The sequence below is a fragment of the Sciurus vulgaris genome, assembly GCF_902686455.1.
Source record: "Sciurus vulgaris genome assembly, chromosome: 3".
In the NCBI taxonomy this organism is placed as follows: domain Eukaryota; kingdom Metazoa; phylum Chordata; class Mammalia; order Rodentia; family Sciuridae; genus Sciurus; species Sciurus vulgaris.
The window spans coordinates 34,599,318-34,626,510 of NC_136463.1; the positions used below are offsets into that span (position 1 = coordinate 34,599,318).

General features: G+C 42.9%; 1 protein-coding gene across 1 annotated transcript in view; it reads right to left on the reverse strand.

Moving 5' to 3' along the window:
* TEX14 (testis expressed 14, intercellular bridge forming factor) overlaps positions 1-27,193 on the reverse strand; it is a 106,404-nt gene that overhangs the window by 47,128 nt on the left and 32,083 nt on the right. The window contains exons 3-9 of the mRNA XM_079131512.1: positions 14,980-15,094; positions 12,221-12,386; positions 11,171-11,307; positions 5,106-5,187; positions 3,921-4,051; positions 2,409-2,522; positions 1,068-1,191 (exon numbers count right to left, since the gene is read on the reverse strand). Of these exons, the coding sequence (XP_078987638.1) occupies positions 1,068-1,191; positions 2,409-2,522; positions 3,921-4,051; positions 5,106-5,187; positions 11,171-11,307; positions 12,221-12,386; positions 14,980-15,094 (869 nt within the window). The remainder of the gene's footprint in view (positions 1-1,067; positions 1,192-2,408; positions 2,523-3,920; positions 4,052-5,105; positions 5,188-11,170; positions 11,308-12,220; positions 12,387-14,979; positions 15,095-27,193) is intronic.

Sequence of the window (27,193 nt, forward strand, 5' to 3'; positions counted from 1 at the left end):
GCAAGTAAGAAATAAAGTTCCAGGGATGAAAGGGAGAAGGCTCACTGATGCTGCAGGATCCTTTGTAATTTCCGGTTTTTCATTTGAATTTTACAGCTATCTGGTATCCCAATCTACAGGTGGAGAACCTAAAGTTCAGTGAGGTTAGGTGACTGGCCTAAAGTCCCACTGACCCAGGCTCCCTAACTCTAAACCCAGGTTCCTTTCCTTCAGCTAAGCTGAAAGTTCTCAAAGCCTGGTATGTACTTGCAGGGTTAGCCTTGAGGAGACTATCAGGGAAGGTTCCTCCACTACTACCAGTAAACATGCCCTGGCCCCTCTCTATCCAATCAAATGCTGTTGGGAGATCTAGAAACTCAAAGGACCCCTCAGGTAAGCAGTCCAGATCCTACCCCAGTCAGATGAACTAGAATGATCACCCTAAGAGGACAGAAAACTGACTTTCATTAATGTATCCAGTTGATGCTTCTCTAGAGAAATGGCATTTTAAGGTAATACCCTCAATCAGGGAAAGAAAATGAAAAACAAAGATTAAGAGGTCCTCAGGCAGGAGAATAGCAGCCCACACAGGAGAAGAAACCTTCCTGGAGCGTGTCTCTTCACTCCCACCCAGTTCTAAAGACTTAGTCCCTCCATGAGCACTCTGAGGCCATATGCCAGGCCAAAGCACCCGTGCCAGGAAATTTGTCAGCTATGGAAGATATTCCCCCACCTTAAGGAAATTTGAGAGGCAAGAAGGATGGGATAAAGGCCTCTATACAAACCAGGACAGAACACAAGTGAAAGTGTAGGAAAATAAATCTAGTGGCTCTGTTAGTTAGAAATGTGTTCATTGTTTCTTGGTCTGTCAAGCTCTTAGACAGTGATAAACAGCTGATAATAACAGCATCACATTAATTCAAATCATGTGTCTATCAGCTTTAAATTGTGTGTTATACAGCCCCAATAAAGTAAAAGACTTTGGAAATTTATCTTCCAGGCACAAATGGGGAACCATGTGCTGGGGTAGGGAAGACAGGGCAGGAGTGGGGAGACAGCTAGGTAGAAATCATACAACAGTCATTTACTCGTTCATGGAGAACACTGAATAGAGTGCCAACAGTGATGCGCTCATACACAAGCCGGGTCTTCTCCAAGTCCTGAGACAAGCACACAGCCATCAGCTGTAGCAGGTGGGGGTGCCGCAGCTTGCTGAAAAAGAAAAGAGTTTCATAAGGGGTCCGGAGGTAGAAGGACAGATGAAAACATGGTGTCCTTTCTTCTAAACCCTGAGAATATATTCTAAACAAATACCACTGTACACAGCATTTTTCTATGGAACAGGACTATAATCCCAGTGACTCACGAGGCTGAAGCAGGAGGATCACAAGGTCTAGGCCAGCCTTGGCAACTTAGTTAGACTTCGTTTAAAAATTAAACAAACAAACAGAAAAAGGGCTGGGGATGAAGCTTGGTGGTAGAGCACCCATGGGTTCCATTCCCAGTACCACAAAAAAAGGAAAGAAACAGGATAGTTGTAGGTAGAGGTCTCTGCTGGTATAATCAGAACAGTGACAATGTTGCGATGAGCTACTGAGCAAGATGAAACACATATGCAAGAAATGCATTCTTATAGTCATTTTAGAAATGAAATAACCAATGTCAAAGAAAAGTTAGGAACTTGCCCAAAGTCACATAACCCACTCAGTCTCACATCAAAGTCTACTCTATGCCTCCAAATCCTTCCAGCTCACTGGGGTCCTTCAGACTTCTCCAAAAGAAGACTTGGACTCTCTAAAGACCTCCTATAACAGCTATGTGGCCAGTTTAGGAGAGTTCAATGTGTAGTCCAGGGTCTTGGTGGCCCTAGTGTGAAATAATGAATCAAGAACCTAACCCAGGGCCTCGCAAGCACAAGGCCCTGAGTTTGATTCCCAGTACAGCAAAAAAAAAAGAACCTAACCCAGTAGGAGCTGAAGGTCCTAACCCTAGAGCCGCCACAGGAAATCTAAGGAACCCATAGACATGTCCTCAGTGACAGAGGAATGGTTCTCAGATATCTGGATCTCATGCACAGCCATGCTGTATGAAAACAGGACAGCCACATTCTCTCCTGATGAGCACAGGGACTCAAATGGAGCAGCTTCAGGGCTACAGCAGGAAAACCAGATGGACCCAGAGGCTGGACCATCCAGCAACATGGGTTATGAAACAGCTGACAGAATTGAGTCCCTTATCACCAAAATTCCCACCCCTCAGACTATTCATTAGTTCCTCTTTCTTTTTCTTGGCAGCCTTCGGAATTCAAGTCGATCAATTATTCCAACAGTCAGGAAATGCTGAGGCTGAGGAGGTGCTACACAGCCAGGGCCTACCACGGGGAACCTGAGTCTGTACAGACCTTGACCTGTAATGGGCCTCCTCCTCACCTGCTGTGCTCTTGTTCAGCAATCAACAAGTCAGCCAGTCGCAGCCTGCTGCAGTGGGGGTGAGTGGGAAGATTCAGTTCTTTCACAGTGACCCTGCTCCCATTCCACACCAGGCTACAAGGGCAGGAGAAAGCATGAGCAGAAGGGGTGAGCAGTCAAAGCTTCAGTGAGTCTTCCCAGTCAGAGGTGGAGTTCACAGAGTTTGCAGCATTCCTCTTCCCACCACCCCCAGGTTCTAAAACGTCCTGGGGAATTAGGTGAGGTGGCAAAAAAAAAAAAAAAAAAGGATTCAAGAAAGGGAGTGAATTTACTGGGTTTAGTACTTTGTTTTATTATCTTGGGACAAACAAGAGGGGACTTAACAACAAATCCATGGCGCAGGCAGGAAAACAAGAGGACAAGGGGACAGAAGGCCTTACAAATCTGGCAGAGGCCTTTTTTGTAAGAATGTTTCTTCGAAGCAGGAAAGAAGCAACCAGGTTCAAGGAGTTGAGACCTCAGCCAGGGCATCCCCTGTAACCTTGCAGGGGCTACATCTCTGAGGACTGAAAACACCCTAGGGTTTTTTTTCATAACCTGTTGCTGCCATGCCCCTGACCTACATTTGACTGATAAGAGTCCCAGCTAATGCCTGTTCTATCTTCTCCAGAAGGCTAATATCCCGTGGCATGCAACAGAGGCAAGAAATTACCACTAAGCTGCCTCTAATTCTTCAGAAAGCAGAGAGGGTAAGGCCAGACACTTTGGTGCATGCCTGTAATCTCAGCAACTCGGAAGGCTAAGGCAGGAGGATCACAAGTTCAAGATCAGCCTTAGCAACTTAGCTAGACCCTGTTTCAGAGTGAAAAAATAAAAGGGGTTGTAGGTCAGTGGTAGAGCACTTGCCTAGCACACGTGAGGCACTGGGTCTGATCCTCAGCACCACATAAAAATAAATAAATAAAATAAAGGTATTGTGCCCACCTACAACTAAAAAATTAAAGAATAAATAAATTAAAAAATTAAAAGGGCTGGGACTATAACTCAGTGGAAGAGCACCCCCTGGATTCAATCCCCAGTGCCAAAAAAGCAAGTGAGCACAGAGGTTGAAATACTGTAATGAATAATCTTTCAGAACTCAGTTCTCTCCAAAGATGACATCTGGAAATCTCTGTAAATAGCTTGGTTGTTACAAATACAATGTATAAGGGTTGCCACTGGCACCTAGTAGATAGAAAAGAGTGATACTTCTCAATATCCTATGATGCACAGGACTGCCTGTATACCAACAAAAGATCATCTGGCCACAGAAGTCCACAGTGAGAAACCCTGATTCAGACACGCCTTCTTTCTTTCTATATTTATTTATATTTGCAGTACTGGGGACTGAACCAAAGGCCTTGCACATGCTAGGTAGGTGCTCTACCACTGGGCAGCATCCCGATGTAAGGTGCTCCACACGTAAGGAAGTCACATGCGGCCCACTCTTCCCATGGGACTAAATAGGGCTCCCACTAGCCAGCTCCCACTTACTTGGTCATGATCATGTAGGGGCCACTGAAGAAAGAGAAAGTGGGTTCATCATCAGCTTGAATCACTTCCTTTTCTCCAATTACCGGAAGAGATCCTAGATAGGCGAGTTGTGTCCCCCCTGTGAGATAAAACTGAAACCAAAGCACAGCTTCAAATTGTGGGGAGAAAAGAGGAAAAGCAAAATACTTCCAGAATCTTGTCACACAGCTAAAAATGATGCTAACTGCTACTTACTAACCTGCTGAATTCCCATATGCACGGAACATTATTCCTCAATTTACATTAATCTCCCTAGAAACTCTGCAAGGTTATAACATTCCTTCTCTTTCACTAATAAAGAAACTGAGGCCCACAGAAAGAAATGAGATGCCTGCCTGAAGTGCTATGGTTGGGACTGAGGGGCCTGTTGTAACCTCCACAGAACCCAGGCCTAGGTGTAGCCAGAGCCCATGTTCCTCCAGCCTCTACCACCCCCCAGGTTGCTTCAACACAAGGAACAGAATCTTGAACTGTTGGCAAAACAACACTCACCCACTCAGCAATATTTTCCAACTATCTCTGTTAAAGGTAGAATCAAGGATCCAAAAGATACTACTTGTCCTCAAAACATTCCTCAATTTAAAATCTCAGTTGTTAAAAGCATTTTAGCATGCCTGTAATCCCAGCTAATCAGAAGCCTGAGGCAGGAGAATGGTAAATTTGAGTCAGCCTAGGCAACTTGGTGAGTCCCTATATTTGAATAAAAAAATTTTAAAAAGGGCTGGGAATGTAATTCAGTGGTAGAGTGCCCCTGAATTCAGTCCCCTGTACCAAACAAACATTCCAACCATGCCCTTAAGACTCTGCGTGGGAAGGCAAGGTCATCAAGAGGCAAATCCAGGTGGATAGGATAGTGTGGCTCTCTGCCTCTCTGTTAGGGGAGAATATAACCAGGTACTTTACTAAAAATTAAAAGATCATTTTTTTTAACTCCTCAAATCTAGCCCAGGGTTATTCTAGGGAACTCCCAAATGTTTTTTAACCATTGTCAGTAAGGACAAGAACACTAAGAAATACCTTTCCCTGAAAGAGGCAAGGAAGGAGCAAAAAGCTTTGGTGAGGGTAAGGAAGGAGGAAGGGAACAAAGGCCAGAGAGGGAGTCACAAGATTCTCAACCAGTACTGGCTGTCAGTGGTGACCTCTTACCTTCCCAAAGCCAAAGCTGTAGATATTTTGGGCAGAAATTACTCCAGCTTTAAGCAGTCGGTTAGGAGAGCCATTAGGGTTCCTAGAAATGTTTAAAGGAAGAAAAAAAGAATTAACACACATATCCAGAAAAATATTACTAAACTAAGTTTTCAGAATGTGTAGTGAGTTTTGTCTTTACCAGATGACTTAAAAAAAAAGGGGGGGGATGCAATCCTTTTTATTAGAGGGGATACATTAAAGACCTTGGGCAAGCCAGGTAGTGTGGCACACACCTGTAATCCCAGCAACTCAGGAGGCTGAGGCAGTAGGACTGCAGTTTGAGGCCAGCCTCAGCAATTTAGTGAGATCTTATCTCAAAATAAAAAAGGCTCATGGGGCTGGGGATATAGCTCAATTGGCAGAGTGCCTGTCTTGTAAGCACAAGGCCCTGGGTTCAATCCCCAGCACCGCAAAAAAAGGGGGGGTGGCATGAATGTAGCTCAGTGGTAGAGCACCCCTGGATTCAATCCCTAGTACCACATACACACACACACAAATAATAATAAATAAATGTAAATTAAAAATAAGATAATAAAGATCCTAGGAATCTATCTCACCCTTCAGGTGGTGGGGCAGGAGGGGCAGTCCCCTATTCCAGGTGTGCATCAACTTCAGCCACCATTAAGGCTGTCTGCTTTCTTCCCACCAACAGACACAGTAAAATACAGAACACTTCACAATCTGCATGTCATCCTTATACAAGGGTCATGCTAATCTCTATATACCAATTTTAGTACATGTGCTACCTAAGTGAGCAAGACTGCTTGATCTTTCTGTGTGTGTGTGTGTGTGTACATATTCAGATTATATAATAGCCAACCTCTGAGAAGGCTCTTCTGATTCTCACTTCCTGGTATTCATGCCCCTCAAAGGTTAGATAGGGCTGACCTGTTAGCTCAGTAGGATATTGTAGAAACAAATGTGTATCACTTTCAAGATGAGATCTACCAGGGCTTCTGCCCTGATCTCTTTTGAATCACTTGCTCTGGGGGGATTGTGAGACACTGAAGTATCCCTATGGAAAGGTCCAACACCCAATAGCAATTTTCCAGTCTTGTGAGTGCATCATCTTGGAACTGGATTCTCTATCCCTACTCAATCCTTTAAAGATGGCAGCCCAAATGACATTTTGACTGTAATCTCGCTAAGCCATTCCCTGATTCATGATTCAAAGAAATTTTATGAGGCAAAAATGTTTAGTGTTTAATGGTATTAAGTTTGAGGGTGGTTCACTATACAGTGACAGAAAATGAATACAGATGGTCAGAATTGCAAAGAATCATAAAGTATATCTTCTCCAACTTTCTCATTTTACAGATGGGAAAAACAGAGCCCTGGGTGGGGAAACCTGCTAGTCTGAAGTCAGAAAACAACAGTAGGAACCAGACATAGATGCCGCTCATGCAGCTACTGCTCTTCCTACATACCACACCCAAACACCACCCACACACCAGGGCTCCATTAACTGGAAGTACCCTGGGAGGAGTGGTGATGCCTTCTATTTCTTTGGCTCCTGGAGTCTGGCACTGTCATACATGTGGTAGGTACTCAGTTAATGCTTGCTACTTGAATAGTTTTTGCTCAGACTGAGGGAAAAAAAACATTCTACTGCCACAGAAGCCAGTTCCCCTTCTTGACAAATGGCAGAGAAGCTGGAGGGACAGTGCATTCCAAGCCCCAGTCTGCACTAGTTCTGTGCATTTCCATGTGCCACTATTCATGAACAGATGTAGATGCTGTACTTGTGCTCTTGGAAGTGGTTCAGGCTCTGTCTCCTGAGCAACTCTTCAGCGCCAGGCTGGCTCCTCCCTGCTTTAACCTGACATGCAACTGAGAAGATTCTGAAGTCTATACGGAAATAAACAAGACATCCCAATTTACACCTCATGTCCCAGCATCATCACTCTCAGTCAGTGTAGATGACGCCATGTCACCTTTTTTCTTTTTTTTGCAGTGCTGGGATTGAACCCAGGGTCTTGTGTTTGCGAGACAAGAACTCTACCAATTGAGCTATATCCCCAACCCTACTTTTTTTTTTTTTTTAATATTTTGTTTTGGTTGCAAGTGAATACAATACCTTTATTTTATTTTTATGTAGTACTGAGGATCAAACCCAGGGCCTCGCACACGCTCGGTGGTGAGTTCTCTACCACTGAGCCACAACCCCAGCCCCAGCCATGTCATCTTATTTGAACAGACACACTATGAGGTAAAAGCCCCTTTCCCACGTCAACTGAGCAATGTCCTCTAGAACATATGCATTTATACCTCAAAGGTCTAGGACCCAGTGGACTGTTCCTGTCCAGGGGAACAGAATTTGAGCTGGGAGTAAGGGTGAGACCTCCAAGCAGCAGAACAGGGAGTGTCACTCATAAGGCCTCCCATTCTCCTGTCTGGGGGCCTCTGGGCAGCATTTGTGGCTCTTAGAGTAATCAATAGACTGTTCTCTAACAGTGACCTAGACAACAATTATATTTCCGACTAACATGTTTTGCTCCTATCTAAATTTCTCCATTCACGTCAATTTAACTAAACTTGTCTGCATGAAGAGAAGAAAAAACTGACTCCAGTCATCTACCAGTATAACTACCTGTTCTTTGCAATTCAATCCTTTTATTTTCTTTCCCTATCCAGGTTCTGACATGGCATCACTCACAGATCTAAGAGGCCAACTCTTATTTCCAGGATTTCTGTGATTTCTTCATATTAAAAAAAAAAGGAGGGGTACTAGAAGGGAGAGCAGTAAAGGAGAGGAAGGAAACCAAGGAAAGAGGAGGGGAGAAAACAGGAAGCACTGGAAAATGAAATTGACTAAATTATGTTATATGCATGTATGAATATGTACCAAATGCCACTATTATGTATAATTATAATGTACCAATAAGAAAATAAAGTACCACAAAAAGGGTGGTGGTTACATTCCATTTTATTTTCCATTAAGCATTCCATTCAACCCATAGTAAGAATGTTTCATCTAATTATGAAACAGATGCTGTCTAGATTAGTAAGTGAAATTTTATAAGTGGATTTTCCAGTCAGATGCAGTGGCACACACCTGTAATCCCAGCTGCTCAGGAGGCTGAGGAGGATCTCAAGTTGAACAATTTAATGAAACTCTGTCTCCAAACAAAATAAAATAAAAAGGCTAGGGGTATAGCTCAGTAGTAGAATACTGCCAGGCTCAATTCCCCAGTACCAGGAAAACAAAACAAAACACTTTGGTTTTTCTTTTTGGTTAGTCTGTGAACCTACTCTCCTGTACCCAGCCTCTACCTAGCACCAGGAGCTAAGGGTTGGTAGTGCTCAGTCAGGGTTCCTGTCTGCTTAAAGTTCACAGTCTGGGAAACTGGAGAACATGTGCAAATAAAATGATTACAAACTAAACTCTGAATGGGAAAACTCATGCAAGGGGCAGGAGCAGGAGGGGTCGGACCATGCAAGGAGTTTATCCTGATAGCCACGAGGAAAATCCCAAAGAGTTTTTAGTAGAGTGGCACAACTCATTTTCCACTTGAAAAAGATCATTCTGGCCACGCTCCGTGGTGCATATCTGTAATCCTAGCTACTCAGGGGGCTGAGGCAGGAGAATTCCAAGTTTGAGACCAACCTGAGCAATTTAGTGAGATCCTATCTCAAAATAAAAAAGGCAGCAAGACCCACTGGCACATGCCTGTAACCCCAGTGGCTCAGGAGGCTGATGTAGGAGGATTGCACGTTCAAAATCAGCCTCAGCAAAAGTGAAGTGCTAAACAACTCAGAGAGACCCTGCCTCTAAATAAAATACAAAATAGGGCTGGAGATGTGGCTCAGTGGTCGAATGCCCCTGAGTTCAATCCCCAATACCACCCTCAAAAAATAAATAAATAAAATAAACAAAAAGGCAAAGGCAGGCATAATGGCATATGCCTGGAATCCTAGCCACTTGGGAGGCTGAGGCAGAAGAATTGCAAATTCGAGGCCAGCCTCAGCAACTCAGTGAGACCCTGTCTCAAAATAAGAATAAAAAGGTCTGAGTGAAGCCAGAATTGGGGACAGGTAGTTAGTGTAGAAATAGGGGATCGGGTCAGATCAAGGAAATGGGGGCCATGAAAGCCATCTGCCTCTGGAAGTTGGAGACTGCCCTGGGAGAATGGAATGTCAAGAACCTATTGATCACCAAATTTACCTGCCCTTGTCAGGGACTACAGGCAAGGAGATACTAATTAATGCCCCCTGGGCCCTTACCTGCCTGAATCACCTTGGCCCTCCCCCTGCGCATCCTTCTCACTTTATGCAAAACCGGGCCTAATCACGTAGGCGGGAAGGAAAGAGATAAGGGGGAAAGAACAGGAGAATAAAACATATAAAAAGGGCAAGATTTGCTCAACCCAATGGATTCCGCCTTTGGGTCCCCTTCTTCCACCCGGGAGAAGTCTGCTTTTACTTTTCTTTAATAAAGCTTCTCACTTTCTACTCTTCGCTTGCCTTGGCGTGCTTCTCCGGAGTTATACTTCAACACCTAAGGAAGCAGGACTTGCACCGGTAAACAGCAGTATCATGAGTATATAGCTCCGTGATAGAGCACATCTGGGTCCAATTCCCAGTGCCACAAAATAAATATATAAATAATAAATAAAACATAAAAGGGTTACCAGGTGCAGTGGTGCACACCTGTAATCCCAGCAACCCAGGAGGCTGAGGCAAGAAGGACTGCAAGTTCAAAGCCAGCCTCAGCAACTTAGCGAGCCCCTAGCAACTTAGTGAGACCCTGTCTCAAAATAAAAAGGACTGAGAAGGTGGTTCAATGGTTAAGTGCCCCTGGGTTCAATCCCCAATGCTATAAAAACAAACAAACAAAAAAGGTGTAAGAGGTCCTCCCACCCTGATTACAGAAAGAGATGCAGCCAGAGAATATAAGTAACTTCCCTGTGTCAAGCTTAACTCCTGAGCATAAAGGGTAGCCTGGGAACATTTACTGCACCAAAGAGGGTGTCAGAGAGACTGCCCACCCACATAGAAGCAAACATCTTACACAAGTGTAAAACAGCCTAAGAAATAGCAAATTAAGCACATGTAGTCTCTAGCATCTTTTGTAATAAAGGAACACCCTTTTCGTGGTTCAAGAACTCACAGAAGAGTTGGGCCCAGTGGCACCATGACTGTAATCCCAGCGGTTTGGGAGGCCGAGGCAGGAGGATTCCAAGTTCAAAACTAGCATCAGCAATTTAGAAAGGCCCTAAGCAGCTTAGCAAAACTCTGTCTCAAAAGAAAAAACAAAAAGGGCTGGGAATGTGGCTCAGTGGTTAAGTGCCCCTGGGTTCGATCCCCAGTACCAAAAAAAAAAAAAAAGTAAAGAAAGAAAGAAAAGAAATCACAAAAGTGAGACAGCACTGGTGGGTATACCTATAATCCCAGCAGCTCAGGAAGCTGAGGCAGGAGGTTAGCAAGTTCAAAGCCACCCTTTGCTATTTGGCAAAGCCCTAAGAAACTTAGCAAGATCCTGTCTCAAAATTAAAAATAGGGCTGGGGAGATAGCTCAGTCGGTAGAGTACTTGCCTTGCAAGCACAAGGCCCTGGGTTCGATCCCCAGCACCAAAAAATAAAAATAAAAATAAAAAAAAATAAAAATAAAAAGGGCTGGGGATATGGCTCAGTAGTTAAATGCCCCTGGGTTCAAATCCCAGTACCAAAACAAAAACAAAAACAGAAACACAGAAGAACCAGTCAGTTACCCTACTGAGTTAAGGGCTTTCTGCTGGGCTCCTCAGACCTGAGAAGTTCATTTTCTGCTAACCATGGGGTGATTCCCACTGAAGCCCACAATTCATCTCCTCCAGACCTTCTGAGAGGTTGGGAGGAGATGGCTAAAGATGTTCTTCTGACCATCTTTTATTAAGGGCCATGCTTCTTTCCAAGTTCATCACTTCGGGTGGGCCAGATGCTGGAAGGCACTGATGAGGAGACTAGAGTAGCTCAGGGCCCAGGACTCCCATAAAGGCTGGGACAGTGCAGAACATCCCACTCTGGCTTGAAGCTATACTCACCCCTGCATAAGACCCCCAAACCAGGGTGGGCTGCAAATGAGTCGTTGAGGGGAGTCTATCTTCTTCAGGAGATCATAAGAGAAGCCCTGGATGATTGCCTGCATATGTGAGGCACAGCGCTGCATAAACTCCACCATCTGCAACACATGGCAAAGATACGCGATGCTGGTCACACCAGCCTTCAACAGGAGTCGGAAGTTTGGGCGTGAAGATGAATGGACTGAGGCACTAAGAGCTCTGGAAAAGGAAGGGCCGGTGACTTTCTAAAGATATGAAATGTTTTCCAGGGAGAGAATCTGTCAATGATTTCCAACTCCCTCCTTCAACAGATGAAGAAAATGGGCAGAAAAGATAACAGTAAATAAGCAGGAGAGCCAGAAGTAGGGAAAGAAACTGGATGTGGCAGTGCCCACACTATGCATGATCTTTTGTTTTACATTTGTTATGTTATTCAGTCTTCATTAAAACACATTACAATGCTCAATGTGGTAGTGCACAACTGAAATCCCAGCTACTTGGCAGGCTGAGGCAGAAGGATTGCAAGTTTGAGGTCAGCCTTAGCAACTCAATGATATTCTATCTCAAAAAAAATGTACCTTTTTTTTTTCCCCCCAGTGTTAGGCTACCCAAAATACAAAAACAAAACAAAACAAAAAACAACAAAAAAAAACTTGTACATCATACATGCCAGTGTGTGGTCTCAGGCAAGTTACTTAATGTCAACAGGCCAAAGAGGACTGTATTACTGTCCACTAAGAAGTTGTTGTTAGATTAAATAAGTTAATATGTGAAAAACATTTAGAACATATTCATGGTAAGCAGCAGTTAAATACATTAGACAAAATTACAATTGTTCTCCATCCCCACTGAACAGGTGACTAGAAAGGTTCACCAGATTTGCCCTACATTTTACAGCAGGGTAATTTGCTTCAACCAAGGCAGATGTGTCCAAGGCCAATGCTAAGACTTGCTGCAAGCTCTGTGCTGCACCAGGATCCTGACTCTCAACTCAGAGCTCTTCCCCTGGGTATGACTGGGGCCCATACTTACCGGGGTGCTGCGCTCCTTCCCTGCTGCCAAGGCCCAGGACTGTGGGTTTTGACCCTTTTCGTCGTGGAGCCGCAAGTCACCGCCTGCATCCAGCAGTTTGCTAAGGATCCACTGATTTCCGGAAAATGCTGCTGCATGGACAGGTGTGCTCCCATCAAAGCAGCGGCTGGGAAAAGGAAGGAAGGTATGGGTACAGTGAGTGTCCATGACAGGGTGGGGGACTCAGTGCCTAACAAAGGGCTCCCAGTTTACACTGGCAACCTTCAGCAATGGGCACTATAACAATATCATCATGATGCCCCAGTCTGTGCATCATTTTCCATGTCCATGAAAAGAGGAAACAAATGGGCAAAGCTGAGGTTCACACATAAGTATGTGTCTGACTCCAAACCATAGTGTTTTCTCCCTAGCACCCTGATATTGACTGCCCTGAAATACTTTCTCGTCTACAGTGAGTAACCAGAAACCATCTCTCATGTGACAATTGTTCTGAGACAAGCATGGTGGCGCATACCTGTAATCCCAATGACCTAGAAGGCTGAGGCAGGAGGATGGCATGTTCAAGTAAAAAGGCTTAGGGTGAGATCCAAGATGGCGGACTAGCGGGAGGCTGCATTCCTTGTCACTTGGTAACTCAAGATTCAAGTAGAGGAAACACTGTATCTCTGTGAGGCAATCGGTGGCTGTCCACCAATCCCCTGCTATTTTCCCCATTCGTCGGGGTCACCCTCCATCTGCCAACATATTGCCTGCTTTAGTGTGGATTGCTCACTGCTGCCTATCATCCACTACTAGTGCCTATCGCTCACTGTTTGCCTGCCTCTTGCCTGCCCCTCGCCAGCCTTTCACCTACCTATCACCCACTGCCCAACGTCCACCCGCTGATCATCTGCCATTAGCCTGCAGACCACCCACAGATCGCCAGCACATCACCTGCTGCCAGCTGTTGCCTGGAAATCCATTGTCACAGTACCCACAGGTTTGTTTGTTTACATAAGGTGCTGCCATTTTGGTACAACTGCCAGGACCTGCAGCCAGCACTAATCTCCAAGATATATAAAGAACTCAAAAAACACCAAAAAACCCCCCAATAATCTGATCAATAAATGGGCTAAGGAACTGAACACTTCATAGAAGAAATAAAATCTAACAAAAAAACGTGAAAAAATGTTCATCTCTTGCAATTAGAGAAATATAAGTCAAAACTAAGATATCATCTCGCTCCAGTCAGAATGACAATTATCAAAAATAAAGCAACAATAAGTGCTGATGAGGACATGGGGAAAGAGGTACATTCATACATTGTTGGTGGGATTCCAGATTGGTGCAACCACTTTGGAAAGCAGTATGGAGATTCCTAAGAAAACTTAGAAGGGAACTCCCATTTGACCCAGTGATCCCACTCCTTGGCATATACCAAAGGACTTAAAATCAGTATACTATGGTGACGCAGCCACATCAATGTTTATAGCAGCTCAATTCACGATAGCAAAACTATGGAACCAACCTAGATGCCTTCCAACAAATGAATGGATAAAGAAAATGAGGTACATACACACAATGGAATATTACTCAGCCTTAAAGAAGAATAAAGTGATGGCATTTGCAGGTAAATGGACAGAACTAGAGTAATCATGCTAAGTGAAATAAGCCAATTCCAAAAAACCAAAGGCCAAAAGTTTTCTCTGATAAGCAGATGCTGATCCATAGTGGGGGGTGGATAGGGAAGAATGAAGGAACTTTGGATTGTACAGAGGGGCGTGAGGGGAGGGGTGAGGTGGGTGGGAATGGGAAGGACAATAAATTGAGACAGACATTATTACCCTATATACATGTATGAAAAAATTTTTAAAATATCACTGTCAAAAAAATGAAAATGTAAATAAAAGTTAAAAAAAAAAAAAGGAAATAAAGGGCTTAGGATGTTATTCAGTGGTAGAGAGCCTAGAAGAATGCCCCTTGGTTCAATAGATAGTACCCCGAAAAAGGAGACAATTGTTCCAGGCTCCACCCTCCTAACCCTGCAGCTGAAACCCATAAAACATTGGTGTCACCAATTCAGACAAGGATCTACATCACAAAAAAAAATTTCACCAATGCCAATAAACTATGTGAGACAAGGTATGGATTTTACTGTGCCTAGGGTATGGTGAGGGTGTGATGTATAGTCAGTTTCCTTGCACATTAGAACCACATGGGAAGCTTTTGCCTTTTAGTTGAAAAACAAACACAAATGGGATAAGAATGAAGGAAGGAGAAAGAAAAGGTAAGGAAGAAACAAAATGTTTAAAAACCTTGCAACTCCAGATATCCAGTTTTCTGGTCCAAAAAATGCAATTATTATCACTTTTGTATCATTTCAGGATTTCCTATATACATACAAAAGTATGAATAAGAATATGCTGTATAATTTGTTCTGCACCTAAATTTTTTCATTTAATACATTGCAAGGGAATACAGTCCAAGTGGAATCAAAATACATAGTTTATTGTATTGCAAGTTCAAAGCCAGCCTGAGCAACTTAGTGATGCCCTAGGTAACTCAGAGAAACTCTCTCAAAATAAAAAATAAGAAGGGCTGGGATGTGTCTCAGTGGTAAAGGGCCCCCTGGGTTCAAACCCTGGCAACTAAGTTAATAAATAGGGTTAGGAATGTAGCTAAGTGGTAGAGCATTTCTGCGTTCAATCCCCAGTAGAGGCGTTGAGGGGATTTACCCTTGAGAACACTCATTTCTTAAATACAGATGTTATTGTACTTACTGGTTTGGGTCTGATCCATAGTCCACCAGAACATCAACTACCTTTGTAAGGCCCAATAAGGCCGCAACAAAAAGTGCTGTTTGACCTAAAGAGTTAACTGCATCAACATAAATTCCTGCAAAAGCAAATACAGAATCAATGCAACAACCACAAATCTTCCTAAAATAAAACTAGAAAATGTTAATATAAATTTAAAATCATTTCATACTATATGCTTTTGAATTATTGCTGTACACTTTGAAGAACAGGTTAACACAAAGAAAAATGAGTTAAAAAAAAAACAACCCATCATGAAATATTTCACAGCTCAGTATGTGAAAGGGGGGAAGAAAAAAAAAACCCACCCCCTAAAATAATAAAAAAAAAACCCAACATATTAAAAGTGTGAAACCACAGAAAAAACAAAGCTGTTCTTTACCATACGGTAGTTAAAGACCGGAAACCACTCAGACTGTGTTCCCTCCCTCTTACTCTCCAAAAAGAAGAGAAGAACGATCATCAATGACAAGCGGCAGTTGCTATAAAGCAACACCAAATGCCAGCTTCACGCTCAGAAGGGAACACTTCGCCTCCTCCTCGTGGTTTCCGGTACTCTACACGATCAGAGAAACTTCTCTAGTAACGAACTATAGAAATGATCCCTGAAAGTATAGTCTTAACTCTGCTGTGCTACTCTCTCCCAAGTGCACAAAACCCACACACATTTTACTGATGGTGAATCGGTCTTAGGACACCAAGCTTCTGAAATGGATATTGACATACCTAATGTAAAGAATATCTTTCTATTACCATAGTTACATAAAGCATTTTGAATACCTCTTGAGTTTTCAAAGACATTACAAACTGGGACATTCATTAACATTCGGTTGCTAAAGAGCCAATCACACGCCAGTTCTTTCCAGCCCCGCCCCACCGCCTTTACGCAGGAGATCTATCCACTGACTAACGCTGACGATTATCAAGCGCGCCGTATCTCCGCGGACCGTCGCAATTAATACTCCTTTTGGACCCGAAGCTAAGGCTTCGCCAGAAAAATGAAAATGTTGATAGTGAAAGCGACAATCCAAAGCCAAAGGCTATGACATCTCCAAAGGACGCCCTATTTAAAAAATTTTTATTGTTATTAAAATACCAGGGATGGGGTTGGGGAGATAGCTCAGTCGGTAGAGTGCTTGCCTTGCAAGCACAAGGCCCTGGGTTTGATCCCCAGCACGAGTGAGGGGTGGGCAGGGAACCGGCGTGGTGGTGCTCGCCTGTAATACCAGCGACTCAAAAGGCTGAAGCAGGAGGATCCCAAGTTCAAGGCAGACTTCAGAAATTCAGGAATACCATGTCTTAAAATGAAAATTTAAATGGGCTGGGATGTAGTTCAGTGGTAGAATGCCCCTGGGTTCAATCCCCAGTACCAAAAGAAGCAAACAAAAAAAACAGGGATAGGCGTCATAGTCTGCAGAGAGTTCACGGTGAGCGCTGCTGTAACAGTGGTCTTCTTGCCCTTTTGAATTTTTAAAAGGAACAAGGCTTATTTTTAAAAGGGACAAGTTTTCCTTTTCTCTTCTCCCTCTCCTCCTCCCTATTCTGGGGGCAGAGAACAAAATTACCCTGAACTATCTGTGCTCTACAGGAAGGAGATGCCTGCTGAGAATCTGGGAGAGAACTATCTCCTAAATTAACAAGTGAATGTTAACACACCGTCAGGGCGTCCTTGGACCCCCTTTCAGGGCACACCTCTGGACTGTAAAGTTTGAAGAGCTTCTTTAAACTCCCCTGTTCCTACTGATGGGCAGAATCACAGCCTTTGCGACAGGAGTCCCCAGTGTTTTTCATTTGCGAGCAAAGCAATAAACTGCCTTTTTCCTTTTTCTCAAAACGGATTCCTCATTTTTGAACTGGCATCAGGGACAAGGACTGAGTTTTCCGCAACAAACCAAGCCCCTGAAATTCCGGACAATGTAGAAGATTGACTCTGATGTGTCCTTATCGCTTTGCTACCAATAGTAATGATTCCTGAAGGAACTTGATCCTTACTTTGGGTCTCTGCTGGAGAAGGTCAGCTCGCCAGGAACTTTGAGTAACATTGACCCAGTGGCACCTCAGCCAGGGGTGTAACTAAGTTGATTAATTCAATTTCTGTGCTATAGCCAAACCTTACAAAAATAGAACCTATAATCTGCGAACACCACAAGATATGCCCTGATAGCAAATGAAATTTGTGACCGGTAACCTATCCCCCTTTCCTGCCTGAACTCCATTTTCTGGTGCACAGTCATCTTCACTACAGTGTTGCCTCTGTTCCGTCAATTTCTGTACACAGGTTTTTGCAGGGGGTGATCTTTGCATTAGTCCTAAGGAATATGGTATTTTCAAAAATATTTGAAATAAAAACCATGCACACAGAGAAATACCAAAGATGTATTATTTGGAATTTTTTCCCAACGAATTTTCTACAAACAACATGGCTTCTGTTTAAATGAACAGGTCAATATACTATTCCTCTGCTGTAAGCTTCAGTGTCTCCCCATCTCCTGAGTTAAAACCAAAACTTTTCTATATCCTTAGAAGGCCTTGCATAGACTGGTCCACATTCGCCCCCTGAGTCTTCTTTGTACCCAACTCCTCTCACTCTATCCACGTTGGCCTTATACTTCCTCATGCTCATCATGCTCTCTCTTCTGTCATGAAATCTTCACAAACTGTTCTGACAAATTTCCCTCCAAACTCTAACTCCCAATGTCATCATTCAGAAATCTGTCCAAGTGCCACTGTCTCTGAATCCTTCCTTAACCTCCTTAAATAGATCACTCTTATGTGTGATTATTTGATTAATGCCTGTAACCTGTGTTGTGCCCAGATCGCGAATCCCCAAAGACCACCAGGGAGCCGTCTCGGATGCAAAAGCAAAAGGGTCTTTCTTTATTGCAAGCTCGAGCTCGGACTCACAGCGTTCACTGACGCAGCAGGTACTGGCTGAGAGTCCTGAGTCTCAATTCAGTGAGATTTTTACGAGCTCCACAGTAGAGCGGGAAATTTGAACAAAGCAAAGTACACAGCTGGCTAATCTTCCAACATGTGGGGTTTGGCATGTTTCCATTGGCTTAGGGTACCCAGGTCTTAACATATTGACGTATATGGTTTGGAATGCTAGGCATTGGCTTGTTAGCTCCCGATTGGTTGTTTGCCAAAGGCCAATCCTAATCTAGTAGCCTTCCTGGAATCAGCTATCTAGGCCTGAAATCGTTCATGCCCTAAATGCAGCCTGTCATGGCCACAGTTTAGCTCCCTTTTCACCTGCATGAGCCTTTTAAGTTTCAGAAGGGCAGGGCTGGGGCTAGGGATATAGCTCAGTTGGTGGAGGGTTTGCCTAGCATGCACAAGTTCCTGCATTCAATCCCCGGGACCACTGAGGGTTGGGGGGGGAGGGCAGGGACTATGAATGGTTTCATACTCACAATATTTCAAGCACCTAATATTAAATGAATGAATCCAAGAGCACAGAATAGGGCTAAATAGGGACCATTAACATTATCATTGGCCATTGTTAAGCCATAGGGGGAAATAAGTCAACAAAGTTACTAGGGATCTGTGGAGGGTTAGAAGTCAGCCCTGAGGTCTACTAACATTTTAAGAGGCAGACTGAGGGTGGGGGCAGGGAAACAAATGGAGACAGGAGGAAACACAGAAAGAAGTGGGTCATGATGACAAAGTAGGTAAGAGTTCCAAAAAGGAGGATCACTTGAGGCCAGAGACATCTAGAAAGAAGGAGCAGTGTTCTTGGTGAGGGTAGTCTAGCAGGGTTTATCAGGGATTGCTATGTCACAAGTATTTGTGGTATGTTTGTGTCCCCTATTAGACTGTCTCCCCTACTCTAAAGCATAGGAACTGCCAAATGTATCTCCTTAATTTCAGTACCTGGTATATTTAACTGTCTAACACAAGCAAGAGTAGAGAACAGCAAAGAATAGTGGGGGAAGCCAAGTGTAGAATTCCAGAGTTACTAGGGAGACTGAAGCAGGAGGATCACAAGTTTCAGGACAGCCTAGCCAACTAGGCGAGATCCTGTCTAAAAAAAAATTAAAATAAAAATAAAAAGGTGCAGTGGTACATGCCTGTAATCCCAGCCGACTCAAGAGGCTGAGGCAGGAGAATCACAATTTCAAAGCCAACCTCAGCAACTTAGCAAGGGCCTAAGCAACTCAGCAAGACCTGTCTCAAAATAAAATATAAAAAAGGCCTGGGGATGTGGCTCAGTGGTTTTAAGCATCCCTGGGCTCAATCTCTGGTAATAATAAATCAAAAGAGCTGTAGGGGTAGCTTACTATTAAAGTGTCCCTGGGATCAGTCTAGTCCTGTAAAACAAAAACAAATGAAAAGTATGGAAAGACAATTCTCCATGGAGGTCTCCTGTTTTGCTTACTTTGGGAACAAGGCACTAACTACACTTTGTTCTTACTGAAGATGTTTGTAAACTGGAAGACAGACACAGAATCCTCATTAGGATAAAGTGAAAACATGCTTAGGTCTAATATTATAAAGAATTTTCCCTCTGCAGCAAAGGGTATACTATTATAAAAGATCAATGTTCCCTAACCTCAAGTTTACTGTAAAGCAACCCACTACATATATAATATCATCTGGTTCTCTTTGCTTGGTTCTATGGGAACTGGGGTTAAAGGAACTAACCACAAAAATTTATATTCTAGTTACTGTTATGAGTAATAAACTATCATTCATCTCTGACCCAAAGATCTCATCTTTTCTACCAGCATCCATAAATCTACAGCAGACTAACATGTCAAATCTTAAAACTATTCAGTTTGTGATAAAAAAGGGACCACAGTCAAGGGAAGCAGGTTTATTAATCCCTAGGATTCATGAGGCAAAGAATAAAACCAACCAGGATCTATAGAAGGGTTTTTTGAGGGAACAGGAAGCATTTGGGAAACATTAAGTCACTTTTTTTTTTTTCAAACCTAGATTTGAATCCAGGGATACACTACCACTGACCTAAATTCACAGTTTCACTAAGTTGCTGAGGCTGGCTCAAATTTGCAATCCTGCTGCCCCCACCCCAACCTTGCTGGGATTAAAAAGTGTGACCACCTCCACCTCCCCTGGCACCCAGTCACCATTCTTTAGGGGATACAGGTAGCTCACAAGAAGAAAAATAGGTTGAAAAACCAGGTGTGATGCTGCACACTTCACCTATAATCCCAACTACTAAGGAGGCTGAGGCAGAAAGATTGCAAATTTGAGACAGCACGAGCAACCCAGCAAGAACAGAAAAAGAAATGGAAAGAGGGGAGGGGAGAAAAACACGGAAAAAAGAAGAAAACATCATCTCTACAATTTACAAATGAAGGTATCTCGAGAAAATACCCAAATACCTGAACTTATTTATCTCCTAATCAGTACTAACTAGTATCCCCAAAACCCAAACTACCTAAGATATGAAATGTGACCTTGCTCCTAGCATAAGTGACAACTACCAAAAACCTCTAGAACACCATTTTTAAACATGACGGTTTTATAACAGAAACCACTCAGACAGTGTTCTTTCCTCCTTAATCTCAAGAAGAGACTAAGAACGGTCATCAATGGCAAAAGGCAATTGCAGCGAAGCAACACCAAGAGCCAACTTCACGCTCAGAAAAGAACACTCGGCTCTTCCTTGTGGTTTCCGGGACTCTACACGATCAGAGAAACTTCTCTAGTTACAAACTATAGAAATGATCCCTGAAAGTATAGTCTTGGCCTTTTGACCCCAAGACAATGCTGGGTCTACCGTGACTGTCCTCTTTACAGTGATGATGAAGTGCCCCCCCCATTTCTAATTCCACTGCAAAATAAATAGTAAAACAAGCTTTACAATACCCTCTTTTCAAACACTATCATTTAACAACACAGTTTAACGTTTTAAATGGAATGTAATTTTTTTAAAAAAGTTTTTAACATATCATGATTAATTAACATAATGCCGAATGACAGCCAATCACAACCTGGTTTTTAAAGCCAAGGAGGCGTTGTCTCCGTGGTTCCAGTAAAATGGCCCCGCCCCTTAAGCGAACGGAAAGGGCGGACTTTCGCTCCTGAGAATGCGGTTGTTTCTGGTGATGGGCAGAAACAGTTGCTCTAAACAGCTGGTCTAAGAATTTAACTTTCAGACCATGGCAGGGAGGGGAGTTGGGTGACTGAGACCCGCACTTGGAAAACAAAACCTGTGTTTTGTACCATGTTTGCAATACCTTTCCACTTTGAATATTAAAAATACATCTAGTCTGGTGGGTTGGGCATTTTATTTCTTCCCTGAACAAATTTGAAAGTCAACCATAACCATATTAGGATACACACACACACATATATATATATTATAAATTTGTTCTAACTGGTTATACATGACAATGCATTTTGACACAGCGTACAAAAATGGAGAACTTCTCATTCGTCTGATTGTACGTGATGTAGAGTTACACAGGTCATGTAATCATATATGCACATAGGGCAATAATGTCCGATTCATTCTACTATCATTCCTACCCCTAAGCCCCCTCCTCTCCCTTCACTCCCCTCTGTCTAGTCCAAAATACCCCTATTCTTCCCCCCACATCCCCAGAGGTGGTATTTTTTTGCAAATTCTGTTATAAAATTGGTTTTTGCACTCTACTGCTGAGTTATATTGCTAACACTTTTTATTTTTTATTTTGAGCAGGATCTGGCTAAGTTGTCTCCAACTTTCTATCCTCCTGTTCCAGCCTCCCTATTCCCTAGGTATGCATGAATGCACAGCCATGCACAGCAAATTAGCTACCATTTATTGAGGGCCTGCAACATATTCTAAAAAATTTTTAGTTGCAGATGCACACAATACCTTTATTTTATTTATTTATTTTTATGTAGTGCTGAGGATTGAATCCAGTGCCTCACATGTGCTAGGAAAGTGTTCTACCACTAAGCCAAAACCCCAGCCCCTCAATGACATTTTGAGTGCTTTTGTTAGTTTTTTTGTTTTTGTTTTTTGGCACTGGCATTAAGCGGGTACTTTACCACTGAACTATATCCCCAAGCCCTTTTTATTGGAAGGCAGCTCTCTCTAAGTTGCCAAGGCTGTCTTCAAATGTGTGATCCTTCTGTCACAGCCTTCCAAGTCAACGTCATTACATGCATGTACCACAGTGCTTTACACATAAGATACGGTGCACTTGTTTGTTTCGTATTTGCACAATCAGAGAGGGCGAGGGACTCGAACCTGAGTCTCCAGCATGAGAGTCAGGCACTCTATGTGAGGAGCTATACGGCCAGCACTTACACATAAGATAAATATAAGCATTAATCACCTCAGCTATATAGCTAGAGAAACTAAAGCATGGAAAACTAGGTAACTTGCCTAAGGTCACAGCTGTTGAACACAGCTGGTAGATTCCAAAAGAATGATCATCAATGGCAGGCAAGAGTCGCAGCAAGGCATCAAGAGCTGGTTTCATGCTTGGAAGAAAGTTGCACCTCTTCCTTATCATTTTCTTATTTGGTTCAGAGAAATTTCTCTAGACCCAACTATAGAAATAGCCCATGAAGGTGGGCGTGGTTGCCCATGCCTGTAATCCCAGCCACCGGGGAGGCTGAGGCAGAAGGATCACAATTTCAAGGCCAGCCTTACCAATTTAGCGAGGCCCTAAGCAACTTAGTGAGACCCTGTCTCAAAATAAAAAAAAGAGTGCTGGGGATGTGGCCCAGTGGTTGACTGTCCCTGGCTTCAATCACTGGTACCAAAAATAAATAAATTAATAAATAAATAAACAGCCCATGAAAATAGCCTTGACCTTGAAAGTACAGCCTTTGCCAGGTCTACTATAGCAATGTTGTTTTAATTGATGACAAGATTTTTTCACATCTCTCAAAGAAATATCATATGAATATATTTTGAAGGTGTTGTTTTATATACAACTTTAAAAAAGCATTCTGAATACTTCTGAAGTTTTTTTAAAAAAACAAAGTTTTTTCCTTTCTCTCTCTCTTTTTTTTTTTTTGGCAGTACTGGGGATTAAACTCAGAACCTCCCACATACTAAGCAAATGTTCTACCACCAAACCACACTCCCAACCCATTTAATCTCATTTTGAGTCAGGGACTTGCTTTGCCTCGGTCTATGGTGTGGTGGGGATTATGTGTGTGCCACCATGCCCAGCAAGACTAGTTATTAATTAACCTATTACAGATGAAAGTCAATCAGAAGCTATGGGCTTCTGTCCCTAAAAACACTACACACTCCCTGACCTGCTTAAAGACAAAGGGTGAGGACTGGGGATATAGTGTTGCTCAACTTGCCTACCATGCATGAGGCCCCAGGTCTGATTTCCAGCACCACAAAGAAAAAAAATTTAAAAGATCCTAAATTTTGGAAGTTACTAGGTGGATTAAACTTTTCATGTGCTGGCTGCCCATGTGAGTATGGACACAAAGGACACTCTCTGAGGTTCATCTGGTCAACTTTTCTTTCTTTTTCATACTGGGGATTAATACAAGGGCAATTTACCTGTGAGCACATCCCTAGTTCTGCCCAATTTTTGGGGGGAGGTGGTTTAGTGGTGCATGTATTTAATCCCAGCAGCTCAAGCAGGAGGATTTCAAGTTCGAAGCCATCCTCAGCACATTAGTAAGGCCCTAAGCAATTTAGTGAGACCTGTCTCAAAATAAAAAAGGGATGGGAATGTAGCTCAGTGGAAGAGCACCCCTGGGTTCAATCCCCAGCATCACACACACACACACACACACACACACACACACACAGTCTAATGCAGTCTGTAAAAAAAAAAAAAAAATCCAGTCTAATTGTCACATTATTTTTAAAAATAATAAAGACCAGGTGTGGCTGCCAACACCTATAATCCCAGTGGCTCTGGAGGATGAAGCTGGAGGATCTCAAGTTCAAAGCCAGTCTCAGCAATTTAGTGAGACCCTGTCTCAAAATAAAAATAAAACAGCTGGGGAATATGGCTCAGTGGTAAAGTACCCCTGGGTTCAATCCCTACCCAAAAAAAAAAAAAATACACACACATATATAATAATAAATAAAAATAAAATAATAATAATGTAGTCTGGAAGAGAACCCAGTCCCTCTTCCCATTCCCCCCCCCCCAAAAAAAAAACTGGCTTAAATGAGATTTCTTTTGTTCATTTAAACAATGAAAAAGCAACAGCAGCAAACATTTCTCTTATACTTTAATGTTCCCAAGCCCTCTGCTCACCCCTTTACATGAATTTCCTCATTTAATCTTGGAAATAAGAGGTTGAAGAAAGGAAAACTTAGAAGTCTAAGTGAATTTCCCAATGCCATTCTGTGTCTTGTGGGTCCTTACCCATGGTAAACACTGTGTTTTAGTTAGAGATAAGAAACTGTAGAGGAAAGTAATTAACAAAAAGACCTGCATGGGGGCTGTAGCTTAGTGGTAGAGTGCTTGCTTATCATGCTTGGGGTCTTCGTTTCAATCCTCAGCATTGAAAAAGACAATTCAGGTTTCCTAAACTTTGGTTTACTGATCTCCTCTCCTATCATGCAACCTATGGGTATGCAGGCATCATCTGGCCCTCTTGGAATTGCTCACTGGGAACTGGGGCTCAAATGCAAAAATGACGATACTGCTGTTGCTGGGACCAATAAACTGTTTTTTGTCTCTTAGGAGTCCATTATCTTCTGCCAACATCCACAAAACTGATGGCTAAATTGTTAACCTGTAGATAAGGGTAAAACCTCCGATCTTGACAGTTATGTTATTCACTTATCCCCATCCCACTGCAAATACTTCGGGATAAAAATGAAATGACTCACAATTGCTTACAAAGTCCTGGATGTCTTGGCTTCCTCCCTACTCTCCAATTTCTTTTCTTTCTTTTTATTTATTTATTTTTCCTGGATGGAACCCAGGGCCTCTTGCATGGTAAGCAAACCCACCACCACTGGGCTACATCCCAGCCCTGCCAACATCATTCTTCAGCTCACTTCTGCTCTTCTTGTCCCATATATGCCCACTTTCTTTGACTGTGTTATATCCATTATGCTCCAAGATGACCAAAAAAGGACTTTACCCCATTGTTAACTTTCCTTGAAATGCTACTGCTTGCCCTTTTTCCTTGGTTAACCATGTTTAAATCTTCAGATCCTAGGATTTCTGGTTCTCACACAGCTAGACCTCTCCTTTGTAGCACTTTTCATGGTTGTGATTTTATTTTTCTTTGGCTGATTATGTGATACTGTGTTTTTATTTCTAGACAGTAAGAGTAGGGACTATTGCTGAATTACCATTTAGTCTCCAGGCTTGATCACTGTGCATGACACAGAAAAGTACTTAAAAAATAAATACAAACCTGTACATGAGATATTATGAGGAAGTGTATGATTGTAACAGAAGAATAATAAAGACTGCAGTGTTTTAGAAGAGAAAGAGAAGCAAATTACTTTAAGATACAGCAAAGAAGTTAAGTGCAGTGGCATACAACTAGACTCAGGAGGCTGAGGTAGCAGGATTGCCAAGTTCAAGGCCAGCCTCAGCAACTTGGCAAGGACCTAAGAAACTTAGTGAGACCTTGTCACAAAAAAAAAAAAAAAAAAAAAAAAAAAAAGAAAGAAAGAAAAAAAGGCTGGGGATGTGTCTTAGGAGCTAAGCACCCTTGGGTTCAATCCCCAGTACTGGATCCAAGATGGCGGACTAGAGGGGGGCTGTGTTCCTTGTCCCTCTGTAACTCAGGTTTCAAGCAGAGGATATCTGTTTCTTGGTGAGGCAGTTTTTTCTACTTATCAATCCCCTGCTGTTTACCCCATTTGCGATCACCAGCAGTCTGCCAGCATATCGACACCTTTTTGAGTGCAGATTACTCACTGTCAGGCACCTATCATCAGCTATTTGCCTGCCTCTTGCCTGTCCATCGCCTGCCTTTCACCTATCCATCACCCACTGCCTGAGGTTCACCTCCCGATCGTCCAACAGCAGTCAGCAAACTGACCACAGACTGACAGTGGAGCGCCAGCTGCCTGCTGCTGCCTGGAAGTTCATTGTCACAGTACCTGCAGGTTTGGTTACATGTGGCTGCTGCCATTTTGCGATAACAGCCAGACCCCATAGGACTCCTGGCTGGACTGACTGAGCCCCGTCTCCAGATCCCTCAGATCCACCAATCACTCCCTGCCTCTGGGACCCTCACACAAACTGACTGCTTCCCGCCACCAGGACACCTAGGCCGACTAACTGTAGCCTAACACCAGGACCCCCAGACCGACTGATTACCCCCCACCTCCAGGACCTCCGATCATGCCCACACCCCAAGCTGCAGCTCCCCATTTGCCAACACATTTAGAAGCCACAGCGGCCATCTTCAATAATCCTGGAAGCAGTAGCTCCCATCTTTATGTGGGGCAAATCCCATCCTGAGCCACCTGCTGGAGACTGGAAGCTCATTGTCAGGTACCTCTCATACATCAGGTTACTGAAGACTGGGAGGTTTGAATACTATATGACTGTTATAGTGTAATTTTCTTATTGAAAAATTTTAAGTTTTTATTTCTTTACTTTTCTTGCTCTCTTTTCCTTTTGTTTACCTGTTCCCTCAGAGTCTCCTTCTCCCTTTTCGCATGCTAACAACCAACTTCTTTTGATTACACTCTCACTCTATTATCTAGAACTTCTGTATTTACTTTTCTTATCCCATTAACAGCTACATCCTACACCTCTCCACATCCTCTTTGTCCTCCATTAGAAACAGCAGACCTTATTGTAAATATATTTGTTATACTGAAGATAATAATTGAACTCATCCTGTTTATTATGACAATATTGTTAATGTACTCATAGGGGCTATTTGGTCTAGAGTTCCATACTGTCTGAACTGGTCACTGCCAATATTGATCTCCCCCTTAAAAAAAAAGGTTTTGGAAACCTATAGGTTACTATAAGCCTATGGGGGGAAACTGCAATACCCCAGATCTGCACTGCTAGAGGGAAAGATACATGAACAACATGAAAAAACAAGGGAAGAAAATGATCCAAACAAATCTACATTCTATATTAATAGAATCCAGTGACAGTATGGTAGAAGAAATGTCAGAAAAGGACTTCAGATTATACATGATTAAGATGATTCATGAAGCAAAGGATGAGTTAAGAGAGCACATGCAGGCAATGAATGATTACCAACAAGCAGTTGAAAGAGCAACTGCAGGAAGCAAAAG